Source organism: Semicossyphus pulcher, unplaced genomic scaffold (assembly GCF_022749685.1).
Source record: "Semicossyphus pulcher isolate SPU_LCO1_2020_fin unplaced genomic scaffold, fSemPul1.0.p SCAF_15, whole genome shotgun sequence".
In the NCBI taxonomy this organism is placed as follows: Eukaryota; Metazoa; Chordata; class Actinopteri; order Labriformes; family Labridae; genus Semicossyphus; species Semicossyphus pulcher.
Genome location: NW_027211659.1, coordinates 12,078,020 through 12,101,903, shown reverse-complemented (window position 1 = coordinate 12,101,903; position 23,884 = coordinate 12,078,020). Strand labels below are relative to the sequence as shown.

The window sequence follows — 23,884 nt, the reverse complement described above, 5'->3', positions numbered from 1 at the left end:
TCCTCCTCTGCAGCCGTAATTCATAAGTTTATCAGCACCAACAAGAACTGAAGTGTGTTTACAGCTTGTTTAGTCTTGTGGCCTCGTACTGCAGCCAAACTGAATTGAAGTGAACCACAACTGAACCGTTTGACAGCAGATTTGTCCAAGGCTCAGCTCAGACTATAAACCAACACTGACAGAAAACAACCCAAAGTTTGATAAACTCCTGCAGAGTAGAAATTAATTGTGCTTTATCATTCCTGCATCCCCCGGCATAAATAGATATAACCGAGGAAATTTGGAACAAATAGTTCAGCTGCCTCCACAAATGATCTGTAATAAGCCCAGATAACATTTATGCAAGAGAAAAAGAGGCTGCTTAAAGTTAGATAAATGCTCCAATTAGCTTTGTACGTGAAGTAAAGAAGACGTTTCCTGATGGGCTTTGATATTCTGTGTTCCTTGCGACTAATATTAGGACACAAATTGGGTAATGAGTTACATTAGTGCCACTATTCTGCAGCCATGTGTGTTTGTGGTTTCATGTGCAGGTGAGACACTTTCCTAACCTGCTCCTAACCTCTCGCACTTGCTGTCTGCATTTTTGTCTCTTTAATGTCTTGTGCCTTTTGTGAATTTATTCATGTATTTTTAGTGTGTGTTTATTTTTAGTACCAACCTGCTAAAGGTTTTCCTCATAATCATTAAAATCACACTATTTTAAAGCTACTTAAAGGGGAGGTATTATGCTAATTTCAAGCTTCATATTTCACTCTGTGATACCTGTGGAGTAGCTTAGCATAATTTACAGTTAAAACAACTCCTCATGTTTCTCACACTGGTGCTCTGTGCAGGCCCTCATACAGCCTCTCCCTGAAACGACTCAGTCAGCTCTGTCCCTTTAAGAAACCGCACCCCTACAAGCCAGCTTTCTTCTGATTGGCCAGCTCCCCGAAGCCTGCCGAGAGACAGACCTCAGTGTTTGTACCCTGTGGCCGAGTAAACTTCACTTTTTGCCAGGGGGCAGGAAGTTCTGCTGTCTCTCAGACAGATGCCCAAATAAAGAGTTCCTCCACTTTGTGACGTCACAAAGTGAAGCATCTGGAGAAGTCTGTCTAAGAGCAAGCGTTCACAGCAGCCTGCAGACAGACTTTTTTAACAGGGGATTACTCCAACATGCTTTTACATACAGATTTGAAACTTCACCTACGATTAGTCTGGACATCCAACATTGTAACATTATATATATTTCTTAAAGTGTCAAACAACATAATACCCCCTCTTAAAAAATAAGTTTGATAAAAAGCCCAGACACACAGATTAGGTGAACATGTTTTCAGGGCTTGAAATCAGCTCACCTCCTGGACAAACAGGCTCTGCGCCTCCCTCTCTGCATTCTCAGGCACTGTGGGGTGGAGAGTTCTCCCGTGCCTCCTCAAAGTAGAAATCTGAAAATCAAAGCAATAGTTTATTCACCAAGAGAAACAGAACAAACATGAAAACATCGTAAAAGTGAAATTGAAACACAATGTGGGAGGAATTGCTCATCGGGACACCTCCACTCAGCATCACAGTTTGTGGTCTCAGCTGGACACAGCTGCTCTGCGGTGATCTTTCAAATATTGTTCTATGTTTGAGAGAGGACTGATGTCTTTGTGAGGGTTCAAAGGGGCAGTGCGGGAAGGAGGCAGGATTTTTGTCCATACTGTTCGGCACTCGGACCCACCCTGAGTCTGGCTCTGTGCCACTGTTGTACAGGCACTCCTCTAATGCTTCATTTAGGCCTTTCGCTAATGAGCAACAGGTCCACAGTGATCTGTAGCCAAACAGCATATTCATAGCGGAACAAAAAACAAAGCTCTTCCTTTGACGTCAAAAAGCATAAAATCATATTTATACCGCTGTGGCTCAGTGGTCGAGAGGGTCGTCTTTGAACCAAAGCTTTGCGGTTCGATCCCTGGATGCTACATGCGGTTGTCTAATAGTCAAAGTGTCCTTGGGCAAGCCATCAGTGTGTGACTGTGCGGAAATGGTCAGACCCTGATTGGAGATGGACACCTCAGCCTTTGCCATCAGTGTATGAATGCGAGTGTGAAAGGGTGAGTGTGACATGTAGTGTAAAAGCTTTGCGTGGCCTGAAAACTAGCAAAGAGCTATATGCAGTCCATTGTAGTGCCCAAACCATGCTAGCTGCTCTGAAAGGTGCTACTTCAGATCAGAACAGCAGGGCTTTGGGATGAATGCTAATGTTAGCATGCTAACTGCTCAAAATAACTATAATAACAAGCTAATTTTTTGGCAGGTTCACTTTTAACAATGCTTAAAATCTGTGTTTAGCTTGTTAGCATGCTAATATTTGTCAATCAGCTCTAAGCATGAAGTACAGCTGTGACTGATGTGAGTAGTTTTGGAGGTAGTCGTAACCCAAAGGACTGGACAGTTTAAAATGTAGACCTGATAATAGCATAAAATGAAAAGTGAAAGTACAACCTAAAACTAAAGATAAGCTCATGCATAATTTCTGTAAAAATATTAAAGGGAATCCATCTCAGAGTTGTTGAAATATTTCTTTCTAATCTGGATGAGCTGGAGCTGATTCGGGCCCATTGTCATCCCAAGAGCCGAGTCACTAGCATGGCCAAAAAAACATGCTATGAAGTTTGTCCCAATTAAAAATACAACCTGATTTTCAACCTGATAGAAACTGTTAAATATTTTAAGACATGCAATGGTATATCTTTGGTATATCGTTTATCTTGTGCCAACGGGTCCGTTTCGCTGAGTGTGCCTTTATGATGGTCGGAGCTCTATTTTTAATCTTGCCCTGAGTCTGATACTGATGTGCAACAACATCACCATCATCATCATTATCATCAGGTCTTGTCTGGAGGATTAATTCTGAAATACAAAAATAAAGTGCATTTGACCGCACATAATCCCTGCGAGCAAGAGTGAAATATAAATACAAGCATTAAGTGATAACAGTTCAGCTGACTGAGCTAAACTGAAACAAGTGAATGCTGCCTTTGTGCAAGTCAAATGCTCTCGTGCTTTGAGTGTGAAGAAAGTGCGTTTTCTGTGTGAGGGATGCAGACAAATGATTATCATGAGTTCTTTGAGCTGAAATATGTTCTGTGTCGTTAGTTTACAGTCCGATTTACTGCGGGCCGAATCAAATTTAAATGGTTTAGACCACAAAGTGTGTGTTTCTGTTGAAGAAAAATAACATAAGTCAAGTTTTAATTCTGTTTTTACCATAATTACCTCCATTCTTTTGGAGTTTGGACCGCACATTTTGGCTTTAGAAAAATGTAACACACATTTTCAGACATTTTAAAGACCAAATTCAAATCATAATATACATTCATTTAACTGTGCGCCGGCCATTTAAACGACAAATTCCACACCGATCTCGTATTTGTTAACCTGAATGCTCCACTTCCTCTCTGCTAGCCAGGCTTCCTGCAGGCGAGATGACAATCTTTGCACTCTAAGCAGCAGAAATAAACAGGCATGGAGGTGAGAGGGAGCCAGGAAGTGGGAAACAGGAAGCTTTTAATTGGGCTACGAGTCGCCTGGGAGAACTTTGAGCTTCTCTGGTTAAGTAAGTTCTGATTTAGCACGGGATATAGGGATACTTTATCAACATTTAATTTGGAAAATCATCCCTTCTTTTTAAGCCTAAGCTCAACAAAGTGAGCCACATCAATGCATTGGCTGATACGTCTCATTATTAAGAGGATGGACACAATCTCATACAAACTGCTGCCATAAACAAATCTAAAGCTGAGTTTAGTCCCCAACAAGCCATTCCAGCAGCTCTGAGGCCCAGCAGCATGAGAGCTAAATGCTAACTTCAGCATGCTAACATTCTCCCAACAACAATATATCGTAGGTATAATATATGGATTTTAATAACCTTAGATAGGTATCATTTGCTTATTAGTAGTTAACAAAAATTATAGCCGCAGGTATTGGGAATATATTTACCTCATGTTGGCACTAGAGGTAAATTAACGGGATCAGCAAACTAAGGTTGTCAAAATGTTTGATACTTTGAGACTTTTTGATACCAGATACAATCTCTGTTATTTTTACGTTTGATAGAACCAAAAAGGTACCGCGACTTTGAAAAAAATCCCATCTACAATCAGTTTTCAACCCGAATCTGCCGCGAGAGAGCTGTGGTTGAGTGACATATGCAGGACGTGGAGAGAGCGAGCGCCGCTAATGACGAGAAAGCTGTTAAATGGAAAAATAAGATATCATTTCTGATCTTCGCTCTTAAACAACAAACTACCACGCCTACACCTCCGTGCAACTCTGCAGGAAGGTGCAGAATTTAATATAAATGAAACAATATATTTTTGTGACTTGCTTTTAAATGGATACTTAAAGACATGCAGCATGGGTTGTTTCTCTTAAGTTGTTAAAGTAAAAGGAAAGAAAATGATGTCCTGCTCTGCAGTTTTAGGAAGCTGGGATGGACCTAGACGTACAGTATTCCTTGAATTAAGGAGAAGAGGAAAGTAAGGGCCTCCTCCTGGTAATCCTCAACAAATGTATCCTAAAAGCTTGCATAGGGAGAACTGCATCGTACTACCCTGTACCAACAGCTTCCAGATCAAAACCAGATGGAGACAATATATGGCTCACAAAGACCAGGACCAACACATGACTTTTGATGTGCCAGTTGGGGATAAGATAAAATAACCACCTGGTAGTTGTTTCTATTACTAAAGAACAGCCAAAACCTTTAATACAAGAATAACTACACACAGAGGAGCTCTTTCTGCCTCTTTTGGCCGTGAATCCCCCCAAACTAGTGCTGTGTACTTAGCCCTGTCTCTGTGAATTTTGAGGTTTCTGTATGAACTCACACTGGCTGCACCTCCTCTCACTAAAAGCACCGAAACGGCCTTGACACAGCAGCAGATTAGACCGCGCTCGAACAAGAGTCTGGGGAAGTCGGAACAGATGTTTGGTTCAATCAATGTGCCCGCAGTGTTTTTTTTTTTTCTCAGTCAGAATCACCTGTCAGGCCCTGACAACGTGCTGTTTGTGTGCTAAGCTGGTACGCTACGTTCACAGCAGCAGGCTGGAGGAGTGTGATACAAGAGAAGACAAAGTCAAGGCTGCCGCGCTGTCACTGAGCAGCCAGCTGCCAGGCCTTTGTACACTGTAACAACACTTGGATTTATACTGCGCCAAACACAAAGTTATTTCCCTTTTATTCAATTCCAACCTGCCAATAGTTTGTACATTACAGTGACTGGTAATTATTTAAGGAATATTTGCTCTAAAAATAGTCATTACATATGTACCCTGTGTAGTCAGGTTTGATCTGGGTCAGAGAGAAGTTTTAGTTTAACAGACTTTACCTTTAACTTATTATTTTTAATCACTGTTACAAATTAAGCATCCTAGTACCTTCGATCTAATAATGCCACCATCAAAAAAGTCTGCAAAAAATCTTTAAAAAAATGTGTTGCCTGGTTGCATTTCAAAGGACAGGTTGATTTGAGACCCATCAAGTATTTAAGTGCAATTATATACTGTCTACTACATGTAGTGCTAACTGGTGTCCTCAGAATTCCTGAGAAAAAGTGTCGTACTCGTTTCCAAAAAGTGTATTACAAATATACATGTGTTGTTTTATGTCTTAAAATAGCATGCATTTTATAAAAAGTATTTTTTACTTTCTTGAGACAGCAAAGGGAAAACAGGACTTGAGGGGGAGGGAGAGTTGAGGAGGCGGACAAGCAACAAAGCTGCCAGGCGGGAGTAGACATTTAAGAGATAGTTCAGATGTTTGAAGTGGGTTGTATGAGGTACTTATCAATAGTAAGTAAGTAATAAGTAATAATTAAGTAGTTGTAAGTAAAGTAGAAAGCGTACAGTAGATAACAGTCAGCATGGTCGGAGTTCTCCTAACCGTGCGCTGCATGTGTAGGTATACAGGGCTGTTGTGCAGAGTGAACCATAGTGCCGTGGGAAAGGGCTGTCTGACGTCAATGTGAAGCGATGACATATAATAAAATACAGCGTACAATTAGACCAAAATGTTTGGGGATATGCAAGACCCTTTTAAGTGGCTAAAGTACGTGGTACTCCTGACAACGTCTGCAGCGATACTTAGCTTAGCAACAGGGTAGGAACTCCGGCCGGCCTCTCCTCACAGGGACCGACCGTGCTGACTGTTATCTACTATACGTAGTTCACTTACTATTGATAAGTACCTCATAAAACCCCACTTCAAACATCTGAACTATCTCTATCCCTGGGATGTAACAGGTATAAAAGTCAAATCATCCAACTGCACGACCATTTAATCAAACACCTTATTTTGAAAGTGGTTTGATTTTCTCAGAAACTGATATTTGGGCCTTTGCATTTTGTATAAAGTTGCTGTGGATTTTATTTCCACTAGCGCTGTGGTGAAAGATTTTTTGGAGTATCCTCGATGTCTTATATGGAAAATCAATCAGTGGCATGGAGAACTGCCCCAGATTTACAGGTTAGGTGCAAAGAAAGTAAAGGCAGCATCTTAAAACCTACCTACCCACCCACGTATTGAAACAATACGTTTGTAACAATATTTGTTACAGTGTATAAATCCTGAAAATCATCCCTATTGATTTATACATGTCTTTTTCTCCAGTGTCAGAATTCCAGACAGGAGATGTTAAAGTCATCACTGTAAGAAATACTGACTCTCACTGCCATGAGAGCTATAACAATAAAAGCCCAGACTCTATAAAATTTCCACTGGACCGTGAGACAGAGCGACAGGGTCAGATGTGATGATATATCCTACATCTCTCTGCTGCAGCTTTCGGTAAGGACACATCTTTCAAAGAAGTCTCATTTCCCGGAGCACCAGCACCGGGCCAGATTTCCACTTTAGATTTTCCGTCCTCATTGTGGAAAAGTGTGAGTGAGCGTGCGTCCTGTACAATGTGGCTGCAGATAACACTTGCTCTGTCACAACACTGGAGACAGAATGAGCCAATTATACAGATGGCCCCTGACCCTGCTCTCGCTGCAGCATGGAAGGATGTAAACAGAGAGAAAGGCTCTGTGAACGACCCCGCCCAGTACTCCCAGCGCGGGCCACGCCCGGACCGGAGGAAAAGACAACAAATAAAACACGCAAGTGGGTGGGAAAATAATGATTTTGGACGGATAACAATGAATGTTTTGACCTTATATGGGTACGGAGCAAATTCTCAAAAAAACTTCTTAATGACTGATATAAACAATCAAGCTAACATACATTATAAGGAGACATATTTCACCCAAAGCGGCTCATGTTCCACGGCTGTTACAAGAGCAGCCCAGATGGAAGTCAAAGCAGTAACTCCCGCCATGTTATTACCACTCACTAAGCTTAATATCACCACTAACTGTACAACACTTCCATTGTTAAATCGTATTCAACACCTTTCACCCACAACTAGCTTTACAACAGTGCTGCTTTTACGACAAGTTTTTCTTAGTGTCGGATGTGACGCATCCATGCATGCAACAGGTGTTAAACTCACTTCAAAGTCCTCCAGGGGGAACTGCAGCATTTCTCTGAGGACATCGCTGAGGATTTGTGTCTTCCTCTGCACCAGCACATTTTCATACTCCAGCGGCTCGATCACCTTCGGTTTCACCTGCAGAAGACAGATTCAGCACTCTGTTACTAAGACATTTGACATTTGCAAATACTGGTACTTTTAATACTAATCTAAAGGGTAATATGCATGCATATTTAAGGGAGGAAATACTCTTGGCACAATTTGTTTTTTACGGGGCATTTTACACCTTACTTAGCCAGATTAAGGAGAGAGATGACAGGAAATTAGGACGTGAAAAACAGTATCCAACAATGATTTCTGATTAGACGTTAAGCAGGGACATTGTGGTGCATGGCAGTGTTTTTTTTGATCAACCTGAATGCAGCCTAGGTGCATCTACTTTAATACAAGTGCAATAACAGCTGCGAGTGTGCACACACTATAGGAGAATTTTATCTCTGTGCATGTTTAGGAAAATAGTTGTATACCACTCAAAGTGGTAATCTCAAAGATCTCAGTTTTGTTCTCTTTGGCGGCACCTATGGCGATAAACGGTAATGTGTGGCGTCCACGGTTGGCTCCGGTTGTAACTCTTGATTTTCCTCTCTGACGGTCGCTTTCCTTTTTAGACTGTTTGCCTTCATCTGAGCATCGAATTTGTTCACTTTTCACTTATTTTTGAAGTTGTATCTGTAGTCATCGACCTTTTCTTTGTTTGTTCAGCCATAGTAGATTACTGTTTACTCTTAACACTTGCAGAGACCGGAAAAGCAGCTGCTGCCTACCCTCTCTGACAGACCAACCACTGCTGGGTGATGGAAAACGCGTCACTAAATGGGCGCCGCTTGTGATTTTTTCCGAGAAAATCGCCACCGACAGCCAGTCCATAATACTGCAAATGCAAAGGCTTTCATCAGTGGGCCATAGGCTCTGTCACAATTGTGTTACCTCAGTCAGCGATAGACAGTGACTTAGCAGACATTTATTTAGATTAAAATCGAGATTATTACTTTAAAAATAAGTACTACTAAGAAAATATTGTTTGCTATTGTACTCAAATGATCCGAGCAAGTAGACCAGTTTCCAAACCCAATCCAATAAATGAAGCAACTGTTCACAGGAGCAAGGATAGTCCTGTGCACAGACAGGCCTCCACACTGAGTTTGATTGATCTTGCTGTACTGTTACAGCACACTGAGCTTTAGCAACACATGCTATCTGTTAGTTACACTGAGATAAGTCTATCAGAGCTCCATCTGCCCACAGAAAATGCATCCGCCTCAGCAGCAGCAAAGTCTTGATGAGCTTATCCCTCCGTGAGAGCAATCACGCATGACATGTAAGTCAAGGAAAGAAGCAAACAAATACGCTCACTTCAGTATAATCGGCATTTAAAGCACTATTATACTCTAACGCATAAAACAAACAAACCTCCATCATCCCCCGTTACTTTTAGTGAGTCAGTCTGCACGTGCTATGATGTATTGCAGCTGACTCTCAGGAACAGATGTGGCAATGTCATCAAAAGGTGATTATGGATTTATGGTGCGCTGTGATGTAGGCCCTCCACAATGTTGAAGTATTGACCCACTAAACTCTAGTTGCTGAGGCTGGAGGGAGCTTATGCTGCAAAGATGCAGTAGCCATTAGTTTGAGGGCAAGCTGTCAACACTTCAAGTTGATGGGACGGGAGGATAAATCTAACAGCCAGAGAGACGGCAGAGAGCAAAATGAACAGTGACGCATCGGCGGACTTCAGGGCTGAGCGACAGCACAACTCACATGTTGCCTCCACATCTGGGACTGATAATACTAGCATGATCTCAGAGGGAGAGTCGTGGATATCGACCTGCTTAAATACATGTTGCTAGCAACCTTGTTAATAACAAAGCACGGCTCGCAGTGAGGACAGAGGGGACCTTGTATCAGTTTCAAGGACAGCAGGCCAGAGATGGTGCCACCTTGTCTGCCAGCAACAGCAGGTTACGACATTATCAGTTCACATTTCTTTTTACAGATATATCAAAGCAATTACAGAAATGTAGTTGCAATTAAATGCAGATACACTTCACCAAACAGTTTTCTATCATTTCCACCTTAAAGTCAATCAGTCAACAAGACCCTGAGTTGGCTCACATGTCCTTTTTGAATCTCCAAAACAGAGCAAGGCAGGAGCAACTGCACGGCTGAAAACTTAACATAGTCTCAAAATGACCTTACATTGTGTTCATCATTTTTACTCAGAGTAAAACTATAGCCAGAGATTACTTTCTCACCAAAACTGACAGACAAGTTGGTTATCAGGTAAAAACGTAGCACTGAGCTCTACGTCAGCGGACACAGGGCATCTGGAGGAGCTGCTAGCTAAGCTGCTGCTAGCTTATATGTTCAGCTTGTTTGAGGTTAGGATTCTTTTAGTTATCATTGCTCACAAGGTTTCTATCATTAGCTAAATTATTCGGAGAGATCTTGTCTTCCTGACAAAGTAATAAAAACTGGTAAACACACTGAATAAATCAAGTTCATGTTAAAAATCTGTCTTCAACACTGGACATGAGAAGGAGCTGCTGGCTAAGCTGCTGCTAGCTTATTTGTTGGTGCTCAGCTCAGGTTAGGATTCCTTCAGTTATCATTGTTCACAAGGTCGTTTTTCAGGTTTGGATTTCTTTAGTTATTATATCGAGAAGGTTTTTTATTGAGAGCTGAGTTTTCTGCAGAGGTTTCTGTCCAAACCAAACAGACTTTGTGATTAAAACTGGTTAAACCACTGAAAAAATATGGTTCATGTTGAAAATATGTGTCACGGTGAAGGTTTTCAGCTGGGCATCTGGGGCTGCGAGTGGCGCTTATGCTAACTTTAGCTTACACGGTGACTAAAATGCTTAATCTGGGTAAATGATACAGTTAGAAACGATGGTGACATGAGGTGAAACAATATGAAAGTAGTCAGCTGGACAAATGTTTTAAGTCCAGTCAAAAGCCTGTGCTTATAGAAATTTGATCTTACGGGTGAAACATGAGATTCATGTAGCCTGATAGGAGTTTGGTGTGGTGTGGCTTTCTTGTCAATCTACTTTTTTAGAGAAATAGCAGAGCGACTGATGTAGAGATTCATGCAGGTCGGATAGGTAACTCAGGAAGGAATTAAAGACACGGCAGAGATAAGATGCGAGTATGTCTTTGTCTTGCTTTACCTGACCTAAAATGCCTTAAATCTCTCCATCTCTATACACAGACTAGACATCCTGTACCAGACGGTGAAACCTTAAGATCAACAGGAACACAGTGCTGCATTGTCATCATGTATCCATGTCCAGGAAATGAAAGGGAATTAACAAACACCTTCTTCTGCAAGTGAGCAGTGGAAAGAGTTAATGATGAACAACCTTGGGGCGTTCAACACCCTAACAGAAAACAAGTCTTTGAATTTTGTCCCAACCCTTTAACTGTCTGGGAAGCTGGAGCCACTTCACTCAAAACACCTGTGATTGACGTGGAGTCTAATATGCAAAGTTGGTGCCAAATGTTTTGACCCCTTTTTTTTAGGATTGTGCCCTCTTCTCACCAGTGATGGATTCCTAACCTCACTCTGTCGTTGCTGACTCCTGTTGTCCTCCAAACCCCTCTGGGCTCTCCCACACTGCTTTGTCAGTGGCTGAGGGTGGTCAACCACACAGTAAACTCAGCACTGAGTAAGAAAACGTATGTACACAAGTAAGAGCTCTGTCATTCCCTCAACCCACAGTGCTGACCATAGTCCAAACTTTGTATTGAATTATCTTCTATTTAATCCTTGGAAACAGCTTTTTAAACACTTGCAAAGTTTATGTCTTTTAGACTAAAAATATTGCACCTTTATCTCCAAATTCTAAACTACACTGTAAACACTTTTGAGTGTAGTATAAATATAAACCAGGCTGCATTTTCCACATAAGTTAACAAACAGCCATTCCTGGAAAGAGCATAAAACACAAACTTATGATGACATCTCCTCCACTCCCTCTCAGCAGTGATCGAGCAGCTGTTTAGTTGCAGCACCCACTCCTCCCATCACAGCACCCTCTCACAGCAACGAACAATGGTGCTGTGTAGTGCTCGTGTACTAACTGTCACTTCTGCTACCGACTGTTAAGATGACTCTGTGAGGATCCAACCACTGCACACCTTCGTAGCGAGGCAGGAAGTTATCACAGGGTTGACTTTTGAGCCAAATAAAATGTTTTACAAGGCAAGGTCATCTTTAAGACTAAACCTAAGAAAACCGTGCCCTGTGTTCCTGTAGGTATTCAAGTCTAGGTAAAGTTCAACATTGCTCAATTGTCGTGCTAACGTTGCAAATTTGGAGTGTGAGTTGGCAACGTTGTGTTTCATGAAAGAGATGACAAAAGAAGACCAGCCTGGGCGCTCACATGACACCTGCTTCTGGACTTTATGACTGTGGTTAACCTTTACAGCCCTGCACGCTGTCGGATGTGCTTCAACAGATCAGCTTTAAAAGCCAACATCAGTAATAACATAAAACAAAAGTCTCACATGTTTCTATAAAGTCCTCAAATGACTTACCACCACCTGTGGCACGGAGTCTACCTCAGTCTCAGCTGCACCCAAACTCTTGTACTGCTGCGGACTCTCAATGACCAGCTCCTTCTTTGGAGCTTTACCAGCCCGTCCTTGCATTGTCAACAGCTGTGGTAAAATATCTCCGAGCTAGATCCCAAGCAGAAGCGGACAGCCAGCATATCCGACCAGGAAAAACCCAGGTGCTGGAAAAAGTTTGGGAAGCTTCTCCTCACAGACTCGTGCTCACGCCCTCCCTTCTCAGACTGCTCTGTCTCTGAAAGCAGCGGACTCACACCCAGGCTGAGGAGAAGAGAAGGCCCCTCCCACACTCAGCTGTGCTGCCTGGGGGAGTTAAACACCCTCACACACACACATAAACACACACACACACATAATAAAGTCATCTGACCCCATGCTATCCACCTGCACAGTGACAGAGGGTTGACAAAGGCAAACAAAAGACACGCATTCCTCAAGTATTACAGTCTGGTCAGGGACCGTCCACGCCTTGTGTGGGACAGCTGAAATAAGAGCTTTATCAAGAAGAGAGACAACAATGGGACAGTTCAATTGCATGCGTGCCGCCACCGTGTTCAAGGAAACCACTGAAGCATATAGGGAAGACATACAGTATATGAGGGAGCCAAAACATGAAGCAGCGGCAGTGATTTAGCAGCGATTTTCCACGCAAACATCACAGATAAGCTGCCAGACTGAGCTCAACAGATTTTAGAGACAACACTGACAAATCTTGACCCAAATTAAGTGCTAAAGACTCAGCCGTGGATAAGTCAACTATCTCTGAATCAGTAGTGCAGTATATCAATTAGTCATGAGACAAACTGAAGTTTTTATTGTTGTCTTGGTTCCTCTGCATGACTGCAGCAGAGACAGTAACTGTTAGTAATCACACAGAGCTGCGATCAGGAACCAGCTTCTGTCTCGCTGCTTGTTGATGCAACTGCTCGAGGGGCATTCCAGCACAACGCAGCCCCACTCGACCCACCTAGGAGTGGGCCCGACCTGCAGATTCCTCAGAGGGCCACAGCAGGGGCGGATGTTATCTTTTCACGCTTGTGTCCAAGCTTAAGGCGAGGAGGGGGAGGGGGGCCAGGGGCGAGGAGGGGGGAGGGGGGCCAGGTCAGCTCTCCAGCTGCTCTCCTGCCACTGTCACATGCCCCTATGGCCCCCACACAGGCAGTGGTATTTTTGGTATGGATCAATATTGTGATTAATGAGGGGATTTTTCCTTCTTGATTAGTAGGCATTACAAAATTGCCAAAACATTGTGGAAAATTTCATGCGTAGGCTACTGAGTGATTTGGACACAGCCAATGACTAGCTAACGAACAGCAGTTAGCAGCCAAATAGTAGCTTTATGAGTAACAGTTGGGGTGGAGGGTGACTGTTTATTAAGATAGCTTCATGTCAACTGTGGCTATATTAAAGTTTAAATTAGTTATCAGCACCTTGACAAATACATTAGTTAGTAACTATGTGTCCACTATCTTACCCAAAGACAAACAACAATCAGTATCAGTTTGTGTTTCTAGCCTACAGAGAAATCTGGGACCATTGTGTCAAACACTATTCTAGCTTAGCTTGAACTCTTGACGAAGGGGTAGACAGCACAAATGAGTTGATGCCTTCCAGCTAGCTGCCCATAAACAACTTCTAAGTAGCCATTTTTTTTTGTACAATAGGAAATGAGTCAGTTAAGCATAGCTAGCTATTTCCTTCCCAACAACAGCTGAGCCCAGTGACTAAAATTGCCAACTCATTATTGGGGCGATTTCATGAGTAGGTGGAGGGTGCAGTGTATTAAGCTGGCTTGTGGCTACATGACGGTTTAAATTAGTTGTCACTATCTCTTCTGCTATCTTTTCCAAAGACAAACAACAATCAGTATCAGTTTGTGTCTCTAGCCTCTAGCTTAGCTTGAACTCTTGAAGAAGGGGTAGACAGCACAAATTAGTCGATGCCTTCCAGCTAGCTAGCTTCAAACAACTCCAAAGTAGACATTTTTTGTTTTTTTGTACAATAGAAAATGAGTCAGTTAATCATATAGCTAGCTATTTCCTTACCAACAACAGCTGAGCCCACTGACTAAAATTGCCAACTCGTTAAATAGTGGACAACTTCACAAGTAGGCTACTATGTGAATCGGACACAGCCAATAACTAGCTAACGAACAGCAGTTAGCAGCAAAATAGTAGCTTTATGAGTAACAGTTAGGGTGGAGGGTGCTGTGTATTAAGCTAGCATGTGGCTACATGACAGTTTAAATTAGTTAGCAATATCAGCATCTTGAAAAATACTTCAGGAAGTACCGTAACTATATGTAAGCTATCTTACCCAAAGACAGACAACTATCACTATCAGTTTCTGTTTCTTGCCTACAGAGAAGTCTGGGACCATGTTGTTGAACGTTATGCTAGCTTAACTTGAACTCTTGAAACAGTTAGCACAAATTAGTTGATGCCTTCAAAGCAAACTGGCAAACAACGACTCCAAAAGTAGATGTTTGAGGTTTTTTTTAAATGAGTCACTTGATCATATAGCTAGCTATTTCCTTACCAACAATAGCTGAGCCCGTTGACTACAGGCAGTATCTTAGTAGTCTGTACCTCAATGTAAAGATGCCAGCCCTGCATGCCTTCTTATCAGTAAAACCCCAGGTCACCAACAAAATGTAACACGTAACTCAAAGAGGCCTTTGGGGAGTTGTTAAAGGAGGCCAACTGAGGTGTTTAATTATCTTTCTTTATCAATTTGTGTTATCTCTATAAAATAAATACATTCCACATTTAGAGACATTAGAGACACATAAAGACAGAGAATTGGGGATATTTGTATGACGTGCAACAAAGTGTCCCAGCTCGAGCCAAACCCGGCTAGGTGACCATCTGGATCTTAAACACTAGCCTCATGGATGCCCTCAAAGATTTACTTTACGATAAAGTGAACCCGACCTAAACCATTACGCTAACCACTTGCCGCAGCTCTACAGTAAATGCTCTTTGGAGGCTAAAACAGACTTTGAAATAAGATCAGGTCATTCCTGTCTGGTACATAATAAGCACAGCATAAAAAAGGTGACTATGACGTGAACAGCCCTCAGGCATAGATACAGATCAGCATAGCTCGATATACGGGTGACTGTGTGGAGTTTTAAGGGATATAAGCTAATCCTGTTCATCACGTGGAAACAGGTTGCATAGCGGAGTTAGCTACAAATCAGTGTCATCCTGGGGGCATATCAGCGCTCTAAGGGGGGTTCAAGGGCAACAGAGTGATTCATCATACACTTCTTGTCTCAGATAGGCCTGAAGACATACAACAGATGTAACACTGTTGAACTGGAATCAGAAGTTAACCTTATTTAAAGCACGGAAGATTTTCCCAGCAAGATAATGAAACATGCAACCTTTTAATGAACAATATTTCATTGCATGTTTAGCTAACCAGAATTCCAGTTTGGGCACTCACTGCAGATAATGCAGTGTACTCCTCCTCCTCCTCCTCCTCCTCTTCTAACCACAACCCTGAGGCCAATTTTATCAGCCATCTTTGAAAAACACATGCTTGTTTACTGTATCACACACTCTGATTTATGGTTAAACACTGATTCACTGAGACACAATTTAATCCATGAAATCATTCTGCCCAACCAGACGCTACACTACATTGTTAGCTATCCATTCAGCTACAGTAAAGCATAGGCCTCCAGGCTACAATGATATTCCAAGCATTGTTGGACATTCCCTTTAAAGTAGTTAAATGTGCATGGAAAGTTGTGCTACATTAGAGGACAAGACGTTTTACTTTGATCTCCGAGTTTACACAAAGGCAGACTTCCTCTCCCAGAAATCTTATATCTGCAGCAAAAGGAGATAACTCACTTCAAAGAGACGGCCTTTCTTCTCTGCAGCCCTTTACACAACTACTGTACACGCTGTGGGGGCACAGTGCTCTCATGTTTTAGCTTGGTGCTTTAATCAGACCTTGCGAAGTCTTGCAGGTTTATTCATGGAAACTGACACAAATGTATTTCTTTGGGGCAAGTTGCCATTTTTGTGTGAGCAGGAAGACAAACTAAGCCCTTTTAGCAGCAGAACAAACACTTGTGTTGAGCAACAAAGTGTTCCCAGTGGCCAGAAGCAGGCCAACAGGATGTTTTGGTTAAAGTGCATTCTGCCCAAATGCAGTTGAAAATGCTTTATACTCAGTGTAGATGACTTTATAAGTAAAAAAAAAGATATTGTTTCATTGATGACTACACGCTGTTATAATTGTCAGAGATGTGGGCAGTGATTCAGAGGCCTGGAACTGGGCTAAAAAACAGCAATAAGGCCATTTACGACTTTGTTAGCTTTAAACGTGCCAACACTGAGTCACAACTGGGAGGAGAGGCCAACAAAAGAATTAATTTACATTCACTATGTCACAACATTTTCCAATAAACGAATTGTGTAACTTACTTTCAATATAATTATACAGAATACAAACTAAATTCAATTACAGTGTTGATGCATGGTCAAATTTGGTTTGTGGAAAACACGTCAGACTGAAATTAAGCTCCTTTAATATCGCTACCTCATTCTGCTGTATCCAATGCATTACCTTAGTGCCTATAGTTGGCCCTTTTTTTGTCTCTGACTTCATTTTGCTTGTCGTAACCATTGTGCAATTTATGTATACTGTATATCTACTTGCTGTCTCTCAATAAACAACATCATTATTAAGAAACCCATCCAAGTGAGCGACATCTATCAAGTCGTAATTTTAAGCCTGGACAGGACGACGACCGGGCTTCTTCATTACATAACAAGGGCTTGATGCAATCACTGGACCTTCCCAGCATAAAGCAGCCAAAGCAAAACAGGGTGTAACCTGGAATGTAACAAAAACACGGCCCACCCCTCGCCGCCCCGCTACGACAGCACGACCAGGACCCTCCGTCCTGCAGCCTGTTTTCAATCCATCCCCCAGAGAGCAGTGTACTGTGAGCCGAGAATGAGGTTTTAACATAGAGGTAATAATGACACGACACCCTCTGTTAGTCCCATCACTGTAGTAGGATGTTGAACACAATGGCATCGAAAATAACAGGATGTAATCATGAGGCAAAGACAGTGGTCTCGCACAGCAAAGCTAGAAAACAAAAGTGTCCAGTATCTGTACAGCAGTGTAGTAAAGCAGCTCTATTGATCAGTGCAAGCCTTAAATGTAACTGTGTTGGATATGAATGATGCTGCCGCCCAATCTGTGGGAAAATCAACATGCTGTTGCCAGAAAGTCTTTAAGTACGTGAGCCTGAGTGGTGGTAATGGTCCCGTGTATCAGTCAGCAAGTGTGGAACGCAAACACACACACCGACAGAGAAATGCATCAATACTGTGACGTCTGTAGTCCTCCTTGGGGTAACGTCAGGGTGGCTGAAACATCTCAAAGTAGGAAGCAATCACAAAGAAAAACAAAGCTGTAGCCGAGCCAAATGTGCTGTTGTTTTAATGTACATCCATTAAGCTAAGACATAACAGCTGTAAGGAGGAGGGTGGTCTTATAGGTTGTCGATGTCCTCAGGGCTGTACTGGGAAAAATGTTGTGAGGGTTATTTTTAAATGTTCCACCTTAGAGTGACAACAAAGAGGATTTTATTCATATATTTTACTTGTGAAATATATTAAATTACACATTTATTTAGGCCTTTCCATTTCTGCATGAATGTATGTAATTATATATAATTATTTATGAAAATATACAATATCCTCCATACTATGAAAATAGGCCTACTTATCATTAAAAAATCAACGCATACTATAATAATGAGCATGATGCAATTTAGTCAAGGAGAAATAAAAGTATTAGTCACCACTACATCTACTGGATTTAATCTGTAAATAGTTTCTGTTTGATGACATGCAGACACCATTCTGTATTTCATCAACTCCCCAAAAGATAAACAAAGAATAATTGACTCATTAGGCATGATTCATTGAAAGTAAAAACCATTACTGGTCTAAGTTAGAAGCATTACTCCCAAAAAAATCAGCGGATAAAAAGGTGCTTTTATCTGTGACCAAGCTGACGCCGCCCCCCACTTTCTTTCCCTGCAACAACATTCCTCTGATGAAAACAACAGACACCTCAGCGCGTCTGTACAGTGTTAATGCCTCAAACATTTCATAGAAATTAAGGAAGGAAACTGAATATTTCTGAGAGGAAAAAAAAAGCAAAAACCAGAAAAATTTAGGTAATGTAGAAATGCTAAAGACTGCAGTTCTTGGAATGGCCACTTGAGGCTGGCTCCAAAAGTGAGTCGATACCCATAAAACCTCATGTTAAAATGTCAAATTCTTTCTGTGGTGTACTTCTTAGCAGATATCTGTCTATACCCAGCTTGTTAGGTTGGTCAGTGTTTCTCATACAAACTACCACACATGGAATCTCATTCTGTTTGACACACCGCCTTAAATGATCTAATTAGCCAGCTAATGAATTAGCCCTGGGCATAGACCGTTTAACTTTTCCTCTCGTTCAGATTTGGTCACTTCTGTTTCCAAAACACCTACATGGCCTCGTCCATCATGCTGCCAAACTCGCTGCTTCAAAATGGCAGATGACAAACCATTGGCTAATGTCACGGCTGCTACGTCATGCACATTACTGCATTATCTCAAATCAGTGACTTTTATTTCTGAAGGCAGATCACCTCCTGGGGAGAATGAGATGCAAGTTTCCATGAGGAAAGAAAAGGCGGAGCTGTTGTAATCAGTGTGTGAAATAACAGAGCAGTAAAAATAAGGCATTTAATTACCAGTACAGATCAGCCCTCCGAAGATAGCTTAGTTTGTGTGATTGTGAGAGTGTGCCTGGCCTTCAAACCATCATCTGTGTTTGAAATTTCCAGAAATGATGACAGTGTGCAATTAAGGGGGGATTAAAAGGATAAATGTATTGTTTTTTAATTGTTTACAAGGTTTAAATAGTGATGACGAACAACATCATGTTTCAGAGACAGACAGTGTGCTGCTGATGAAGTTTGGACATCCTTAGTTGAAGTCCGGAATAAGATAATCCTAAATTTCCCGTATCCATCGTATCCATCTATCTATCGAAGATAAAGGACAGTGAATTTCAGAAGCAGCAAATGTATCCGACAACTCAAAGATTTAACTGAAACATCAATAAGAAAGAAAGCTTTTTAGCCATCTGGCTAAGAGCTAAGCTAGCTAACATTGCCAATTAAAATGTGTTACCTATTGTAACAAAAATTCAAAATAAAGTGTCTCCAGCAGTAGTATCATTGACTTTACTGTACATGTACTAGCTGATGTAGGTTTATAAAGAAAGCTAGCTCCAGCTATCAGCTAGCTGGAAGGGCTGATGCTCCGTGTGTTCGACATTAAGGGCGAGTGTTTGCGGTTAAGCTAGTTAGCCACGCTCCTCTCAATTGCTGGCCTGATATTACACAAACACACAGCTGAGAAAACTAAACACTAAAATGTGCTGTTGTAACAATAGGTACAACAGTAAATGAGCTAGCATTAATGCTAATAAAATAAAAAAAGACAGGCTAGCTAATGTAAATCAAAAGATAAAAGATACATCTTACTGATTCTTATTCTGAAGTAGCTAACGATATTTGATACAAGTGATTGAATGTTAAATAAAATTATAAAGCTATTTTTAGATGATCTATTTATGTGTTGGTTTCTATATTTGACTCGTCTGCTAACCCTTTACTGCCTTTTGTTGGTTTCAAAGCTCCTTAAAGTTGAACTCTGACAAATATGTGTTAATCACACCACCTCCCCTGCTCACATTTAAGTATTGATTTGTGAGACTGCTAAATGCTGACAGCGGATTAATTGACCCCGCCTGGATGATAAGACCATCCCTGAGCCAGGAGAAGCAATGCCCTTGACCTAATTCCCTGCTCTCAGCCAGGACCACCGTCACTCTACTCAGCTCTCTGCTGTGAATCTGATGAACCAGCGACGGGAAAGAGACATCACACACACACACACACAGCAGTAAGTAAACACAAACAAGAAGGGCAAGACAAGCTGGTACGGAGCAGCAGAAGCCCTGCCAAGCCCGCTGGTTCACAGATGAAGAGCGGTGATTGATTTCCAGCAGACACAGAGCTCACTGTCACCCCCCCTCAACCCCTCACCCACCTCCCTGCCCACAGAGGCTTTAACCCGTGCAGCGCTTATAGTGAGAGGCAAGATGCAGCCCTCCTACTGCCCTACATTTCATACTGTTAACACTCATGCATATGCACAAGCCTGAAATAAGGATGATGAATATTATTGCTGCAGTTGCGTCTTTAAAAAAGCACCAGCAGGTATATTATTGTGTCATAATTTGGGGTGCTTCATTTACAGAGGAAAAGATTGCACTTTATTATAATATATAGCTATTATTACCATCTGAATACTTTATTATAGTCATGTCCTGCATTTTGCTGTCTTATTAGAGGAAATCTGAAAATAAGGGGTGTTTCATTGACAACATTTTGCACAACCTGCACTCGTTTGTAAAATTATTTCCTTATGAATAATTTATTATATTCATGTCCTGAATTTTGCCGTCTTATGAGAGGAAATCAGGGAAGAACTGCAGCATAAATAATTTGCAAACATGTAAGTTAACACCCCATTTAGAAGTAGCTATATTTTGGATGGACGAGCATGCAAAAATTACACTTTTGCAGGTTACAGCTTCTGAAACGTGTGGATTTGATGCTTTTCCCTGTTTTATATCATTTGTAAGTAGCTATTAATGAATGTCATCACTGCTTGTATGATGCAGCAGCATAAGGAGACAGCTGATTGAGCAAAATCAAAGAGCCTTTATAACAGTTACAGATGAATGGGAAGATGGGGTCTCACTGAGCTACTCCTTTACAAGACGTATTAAAGATTAGAGACAAATAGCAGATTAAACAATTTTTGGAAAATGTTATTTTTAAAATTTTGATAACATATTGTTAAAGTTATCCATCAAGGCAAAGTAAAAATTAAAGGATTTCTTACTCTCTTCTGTTTTTTATTAAAAAAAGTAGAACATGTTTGGGTTTGGGGTACACGTGGTAGAGGACTAAATGATGCATAATGATGAAAAAAGATGAATGGATAACTGAAACAAGTCTTCATTTAAGCTCTAATAATAGCATGTAGTTTGTAACAGCACAATAAACACGTGCACACACATGTACACACACACACACCTTAAGCACTCTCGGTGTTGGCACCACACGCGACTCTCTCCGACTCAGCGCCCGCTCAGCCTCAGACGGCCCAATGGGCTCAGCTGCTCCCTTACAGATGTAGCCGCTACAGTTCCTCTCCAAGACTGTACGCAGCCCATCAAACACAACCGTGCTGGTGGTGCACCCCATTCCTCCAGGTCCACACAGGCATCAGTCAGGAGAGCCTGCCAGTGACCCAGTTTCCTTGATCGTCCCCTGCTCCTCCCTGGTCCATGATGCGACTCTTCTGACCCACAAATCCACAGCTTCTGACCCGGGGGAGAGAGCGCTGCTGCCCAGGCGAAAGGATCCAGAGAGGAGAGCCAACGAAGTTAAAGCTGGAGAGTGAATTTTAAGCACACGCGGAGAAGAGTCTGACTGTAATTCCTGGCTTCCCCAGTCTGAGCTTGTAGGAAAACCTCAGTCAGCAGACGAGATACAGTGAGTGAGTAAGTGAGCGAGGTAGAGCAGAGAGCGAGGGATGGGGGGGGATGCTGTGAGAGCTCTGCTGCAGCTTCAACCAATGCTGAGCTTCGGTGCGACGCCAGCTCGTGTGTGCATCTGTCTCACTTGCTCATTCTCCTCCGAGCCTCGATGTGCATTTTCTAATCCTCTCCTATTTTCATTTTCCATTCATTCCCACTTTGCATAGATTTGGCCACTCACAAATTACGGAATTAATCCCTTTAATTTTTACTCCATAAAATGAGACTCCTTTGGGGGAGCCGGGTGAATTAATGTGAAATAAATGGATTACACTCAAAGCAGCCGTATATCCAGAGGGAGAGTCTGATTCCATGGTCAGGCAAACAGCAATATGGCTGAATGCTTATTTAGTTCAGTCGAGAAAACAGGGGCTGATGGCAGAACAAGTGCATGAATCACAATGACTGGATGGCATATAATATGCAGCAGGCAGCTTATGTTGCGTTCAACAAAATTAATATGAGAAGAAAATCATTAAAATACATAATATAATCAAGCGTTACATACTTACTGGGATGTCCTAATCTGCTGGGAATTGCAGCGACCTGACTCAAGCCTTAAAGAAATCATGTTTACAAAACACACCAAGGACACGGGAGGATTTGAACCTTTTAGGCCAAGACATCAAATAGAGTTTTTTTTTTCTCCTATAAAAGATTAGCTGCTGCTTGATCACATGCTGCCACTTCTGCCAAGTACACAGATACATTGGGAGTGGAAGGGCACAATTTGATAATACACTGGGTTTTAAAACGCCAGGGAATGAGTCATCCGACTTTGATTAAAATGTCTCAGGATGGCGGACAGGAAGACGGAATATAAAAGGCCTTAAATGTGTTGTAAAAAGCTGGAATTTTTTCTCTCATTTTACTATACACATAAATCCAATAGGTGTTAAATTCACGTGACAAACCCTCCCAGATAGACTCATATCTTCTTCCTGCGGCTGCCCGTGTTTCACCTTCTAATTATGCGGATAATGAGGACAACGGAAAGTCATGTTCATTGTGGTTTATTTATCTCTGTCTCTTCCTTCCTCCAGCTGCAACTTACACACTCAAAGACCTCTTAAGACCTCAGTGGGAATTGTGAAAAAAAACCGCAGTGGCACGCACATGATGTTGCTGCTAAAATAAAGTCAGTCCCACTGGCAGCAGCTGCTGGGCTCACCTGCATTAGTCTTTTAGAGATAGATGTGAGCGTCCACCTTTCTTTAAGTCACATTAAAAGGTGCTGACACACATGTATACAGGCACACACACAAACACTTGGACAAACACATGCACATTTAGGGAAAGTGGAGTGCTCCCTTACATCATGATGGTGCCTGCACACATTCCAGACTGCTGCTGTGTTAATATTTCAGGAGCGCTTGACACACTGAACTACATTCGACTGTACGAGGAGCTGCGGAGCAAAGCAGCTGTAGACGAAGGGATTCAGAAGGAGAGAGTAAGAAAAGAAGACAGTAAGTGGGGGAGGGACGACTAGACTTTGATTATGCCCCTTTATCTGTTGGGAAATGCACATCCTCGTCAGGGTTTATCCCTTTTCTCACACTTCCGATCCAGTCTCCACCCCCCTGTCGCTGCTAAGAGGGATTTTAGGCTTACTGTATAGAATAACAAGAAGCAATCTGCTGTGAAACTGGTAAAACTGCAAAGTCATAAATCTCCTTTTTGAGGCGAGAAGCAAAACAGATTTTCATAACTCTTACTTTTTGAGTGCAGATTACCCTTTGACCAAAAAGCTGTGTGAGCCCAAATGTGTCAGTTCTACTTAGCTGAATAATATGGATACAGTAAAGCCATTTCCTGTAGCAAGCTAGGCGTAAAACACAATACTCTTAAGTTGAAAATATAAATTACAACAATAGGAATTTATGAAGCAAAAATGTGTTTGCCTTAAAGAACCAGCTGTCATTATTGCTGTCAGCTATTACTAAGTGGGTTCAATAGGAGCGAGATAAAATGGATAATGATTCACGACTACAGGCGGACAGTGTTTGAAGTGTGACAGCTGGTGATCA

At 41.8% G+C, this 23,884-nt stretch overlaps 1 protein-coding gene across 2 annotated transcripts in view; it reads right to left on the bottom strand.

Moving 5' to 3' along the window:
• LOC138592101 (dedicator of cytokinesis protein 9) overlaps positions 1 to 23,884 on the bottom strand; it is an 84,298-nt gene that overhangs the window by 38,843 nt on the left and 21,571 nt on the right. Inside the window, exons 1-3 of one of the 2 annotated variants that reach the window (XM_069662724.1) lie at positions 12,111 to 12,262; positions 7,527 to 7,643; positions 1,341 to 1,430 (exon numbers count right to left, since the gene is read on the bottom strand). In XM_069662724.1, the coding sequence (XP_069518825.1) occupies positions 1,341 to 1,430; positions 7,527 to 7,643; positions 12,111 to 12,224 (321 nt within the window). In that variant the 5' untranslated portion in view covers positions 12,225 to 12,262. Of the gene's footprint in view, positions 1 to 1,340; positions 1,431 to 7,526; positions 7,644 to 12,110; positions 12,263 to 23,884 lie in introns of those variants that run through there. The other variant, XM_069662725.1, reaches the window with a different exon arrangement.